The sequence below is a fragment of the Podarcis tiliguerta genome (assembly GCF_965153285.1).
Source record: "Podarcis tiliguerta genome assembly, chromosome: 2".
NCBI classification, from domain to species: Eukaryota; Metazoa; Chordata; class Lepidosauria; order Squamata; family Lacertidae; genus Podarcis; species Podarcis tiliguerta.
In genome coordinates this window covers 65285293-65288945 of record NC_139535.1, presented here as the reverse complement: position 1 = coordinate 65288945, position 3653 = coordinate 65285293, and the positions used below count along the sequence as shown (strand labels likewise).

Genomic DNA, 3653 nt, shown 5'->3' with positions numbered 1-3653 from the left:
CCCACAGGTAGCCTCATGCTGAGAGCTAAACCATGGCCACCAATTTTAATTTGCTTTATTGTAAGTATTAATAGCTTATGTGTGTGTCCAAATTTAGATGATGTAAGAGAATTCTATGGTGTATATGTATTGCTACCCGGATAACTGCTTTTAATTTGATTTCAGATGTTTGTGCCATGACACAATTTCTCCTGTTCGCTAATAAAATGCATCGCCTCCTCTGACAAATGCAGGCTCATTTTTATGAAATTACAACCTCTGGAACAAAAGATAAATCCAAATGCACCCAAATTATAAATGTATAAAACAACATTTATTTACAGCAAGATTTTCTTTATATAAAAAGTACAGCATCTCATTTTAAGACAATGCAGACATAATAATAATAATAATAAAGCTCTTTATGTACAAAAATACAATTTTCATATGAATGAAAGTTCTTGAATAAATTAAGCTAGAATCAGACCCCGTCAGTGAATGCTCTGTGTCTAGTCCTACTCAAAAACAAGACAGAAGCAGCAGAGGTCAAGATCCATAATGCATGAACCCAGTTCCTTGTCTGCCCTCTTTAGGGACTGATCATGTCAGGGTTCAGAGCTCTGCCAAGAAAAAAGCAAAGCTCCATCCACAGCAATTAGAGTCATTGAGAATTTTGTGAGCTAAGTACCTAGCAGGAGGCCCTGTGCACCCAGCCAAATCAGCCCTCCCTAAGCCTTTTCATTGTATTGTCAGGGCGTTCAAACCAAATTTTCATGCTCATTTTTCTTCATTAGAGTTCTACAAATTGTAAAATTGACTTTTCACCTTGTCTGTAGCAGCAAATCTGTCCCTTTTATTCCCTTTTCTAAATCATATTGATGCCCAAGAGCTCAGGGCCAGTGGAAAAGAAGGAAACAAAGTGGGATTTGTGACATTCAGAAAAGTGCAAAGGGGAAAAAAAAATTAAATTAAAAAGCAGGAGTAGGGAGAGAGAAAGAAAATCTTAGCAAAGGGAGCAAAGTCTTCTAGTGAGCTGGGTCTTGATGCCATGACAGCCAACTGGAGGCCAGCCTAAACACTGCATTACGTTGTTCACATATCTGGGTGTGCATGCGAACATTTCTTAACATCACTGACTTTTTGGGTTGGAGATGACATTAGTCTGAGGTTGCTCTGATGTGAAGAGGCCCAACGTACACCTCCCCACCCTGTGTTTTCATGGGAGCCTAGAGCCCAAGCAGGGCAAGCACCGATCGTTTCGCAATGCTAAGAGAAGGGGCACTGCCCACCCAAGGAGCAAACCGCCCTCGTCTAATGGTACTGCACAAAGCAGGAAGTACTCTGCAACAAGTCTTTGTGGAGGCAGCGGAAGGAGAAGAGGTTCTCCGTATGGCCATAACAACAGTCTTCCGATGTTGTTGGGCTGCCAGGGCTGGAGGTGCAGGCAGAGAGGGAAGAGGTGGCTGGAGAGGCAGTGGATATCCAGGAGCCTGCGTCACTGCCAGGGCTGGGCGGGTCTGCGGAGCTCAAGAAGCTGGGCAGGACCATCTCTTTGGAAGGTTTCTGGAGGCGCTGATCAGCCAGCCTCAGCGTCTCAGAGAGGGCCCAGATGTAGTTGTGGGCAAAGCGCAAGGTCTCTATCTTGGTCAGCTTGGTGTCATCAGGGAAGGTGGGGAGGACGCTCCTGAGCTCGTCGAGGGCCGCGTTGAGGTTGTGCATGCGGTTCCTCTCCCGGTCATTGGCCTTGACCCGCCTGGTCTTCTTGATAGTGTGCAGGACAGCTTCGTTCTTGACCTTGGTGCGCCCCCGACGCCTCTTCCGGTCCTTCTCTTCCTCGCCCTTCACAAGGCCGCGCTCTGGGGAAGTGAGACGCTTGGGGGCGGCCAGGGAAGGGGCCTGTAGGCCGCTGAGGCTGCCTTCGTCGTCAGTGAGGCAAAAGGGCACGTCGCTGCTGCTCTCCAGGTCAGAGTAACTGGTCTCCAGGGCCGAGGACATCCTGTGAGGAGGAGGAAGAGGAGAAAAAGAAAGGGGGCACCATTATTACCAACTCTAAAGTGGAGACAGAACCACAAGTGAACTAGAGAAAAGGAGATAAGGAGATGCATGGCAGAGAGTTGGACCAGATCATCCTTGGGGTTCCTTCATTTTTACAATTCTATGAAAAAAGTAAAAGTAAAAATGATTTTTTTAAAAATAGTATTTTTTAAAAAAACCCACACCAAACACAAATAACGTGTGAATGTGAGGTGTTTTTTTTTTTTTTTTAAAAAAGTCCAGTCAAGAAAAGAAACTGTAAGAAATGATTAGCTTTTATTCTGCCAGCGTCAGTGTCGTTTCCTTTCAGGGCTGAAGTTCAAGTTTGTCGTTTGTGTCCAGCCAGCAGAGCTGCACCCTCTTCTGCCCGCCCAGCCCCTGCGCCCATCCCTCCTGCCTGCCCCGCTCCTACTCACTTGCTCAGGGCGGCCGTCCGCACATCCACGCGCGCCCAGCCCCCGAGTGCAGCAGCGAGAGGACGGCGAGAGTGCCGAGGTCTCTCTTCCTCGGAGATCCCGGCGGGGAGAAAAGCGACGGGCGGGACACGCGACCCCTCTTGTCTCTGAAGTGATCTCTGCCGCTATCAAGTCGTGTGAGCAACGAGTTTGGCACACGACTGGCCTCAGACATCTTATATACCCCGTAAAACAATGGGCCTCTCTCGCGCGGCTGGCCCCCGGCGCCCCCCCCCGGCAAGCTCCGGCGGAATGAATGAATGAATCCAGGCATCAGGTCTGCCCCGTGCGGCACTTTCCCCTATTTGCATAATTTATGCGCCGAGGATTCCGGGCTCTCACGGGAGTGTGCCTATAATTACCGCCGGCCAATGGCGAGGGAGAGCTGCCGGGGAGCCACGTGAGCTATCACTGGGCTAAGCCTACTTGTTTGAGCTTCATTAGTCTATTAAAAGGGGAGGGGGAGGGGGAGGGAGATGGGAACAAAGTGATTAGCCTTCGCGAGCCCCCGGAGGAGCCTGGGCGAGCGAGGCCGAGCGCTCGCAGCCGAAGGTTCCAGGGGCCATTCATTCATTCATTCATTCAGCGGTGCGCCAAGCGGGAATGCGGGGGGGGGGGGTGTTCTTCCTCCGCCTCCCACCTCATCCCATCCCCGCTTTTCTCCTGCGGGGCTTAGTTCTTTCAGAGGGGACCTTTTCTGTCACCTCGTGAATAAAAGCGCGAGGGATCACTGGAAGACATCAGCAGAGACATAGTATCACCGCAGATTTCCAGGGAGGCACAATGCTCGCTGCTTTTACGGGGTAAAGAAAAATCACCTCCGTTTTGAGGTCTCTTGTCTTCTCTCGACCGACCCCGCAGAGAAAGAGGCCGGAGGCAGAACAGGGGAGCGGATTTGATATATAAGTTCTTCTTCCCTTAGGCAGGCAGCCTTGTGCTGAAACTCCAAAATACATCTCAATTTAAAGCTTTCATATATTTCTGGCTAAAAGAACGCGTTTGAACTCTGTTGCATGTAGAACACACAGATTTGATGAGAGAGAGAGAGATTAAGTCTGGTCCTATGCAGGGTTACTCAGTCCCACTTGGTCGGTTGACACTTGGTCCCGGTTTAAGTCTATATGGGATTCAAAGAACCAAAGAATTGGAAGGTGGGTCATCCAGCCCAGCCCCTCAATGAAGGGA

General features: G+C 49.4%; 1 protein-coding gene across 2 annotated transcripts; it reads right to left on the bottom strand.

Annotated features, from left to right (window-relative positions):
* Window positions 1-335: 335 nt before the first annotated feature.
* NEUROG1 (neurogenin 1) lies at window positions 336-2604 on the bottom strand. 2 transcript variants are annotated; one of them, XM_083424463.1, is made up of 3 exons: window positions 2524-2604; window positions 2430-2484; window positions 336-1975 (listed from the first exon to the last, which is right to left on the bottom strand). In XM_083424463.1, exon 3 carries the CDS (start codon window positions 1972-1974, stop codon window positions 1291-1293), a length of 684 nt encoding a protein of 227 aa, XP_083280589.1. In that variant the 5' UTR covers window position 1975; window positions 2430-2484; window positions 2524-2604; the 3' UTR covers window positions 336-1290. The 2 variants fall into 2 exon arrangements, with proteins under 2 accessions (XP_083280589.1, XP_083280588.1); XM_083424462.1 differs by having other exon boundaries at window positions 2430-2604.
* Window positions 2605-3653: the final 1049 nt, after the last annotated feature.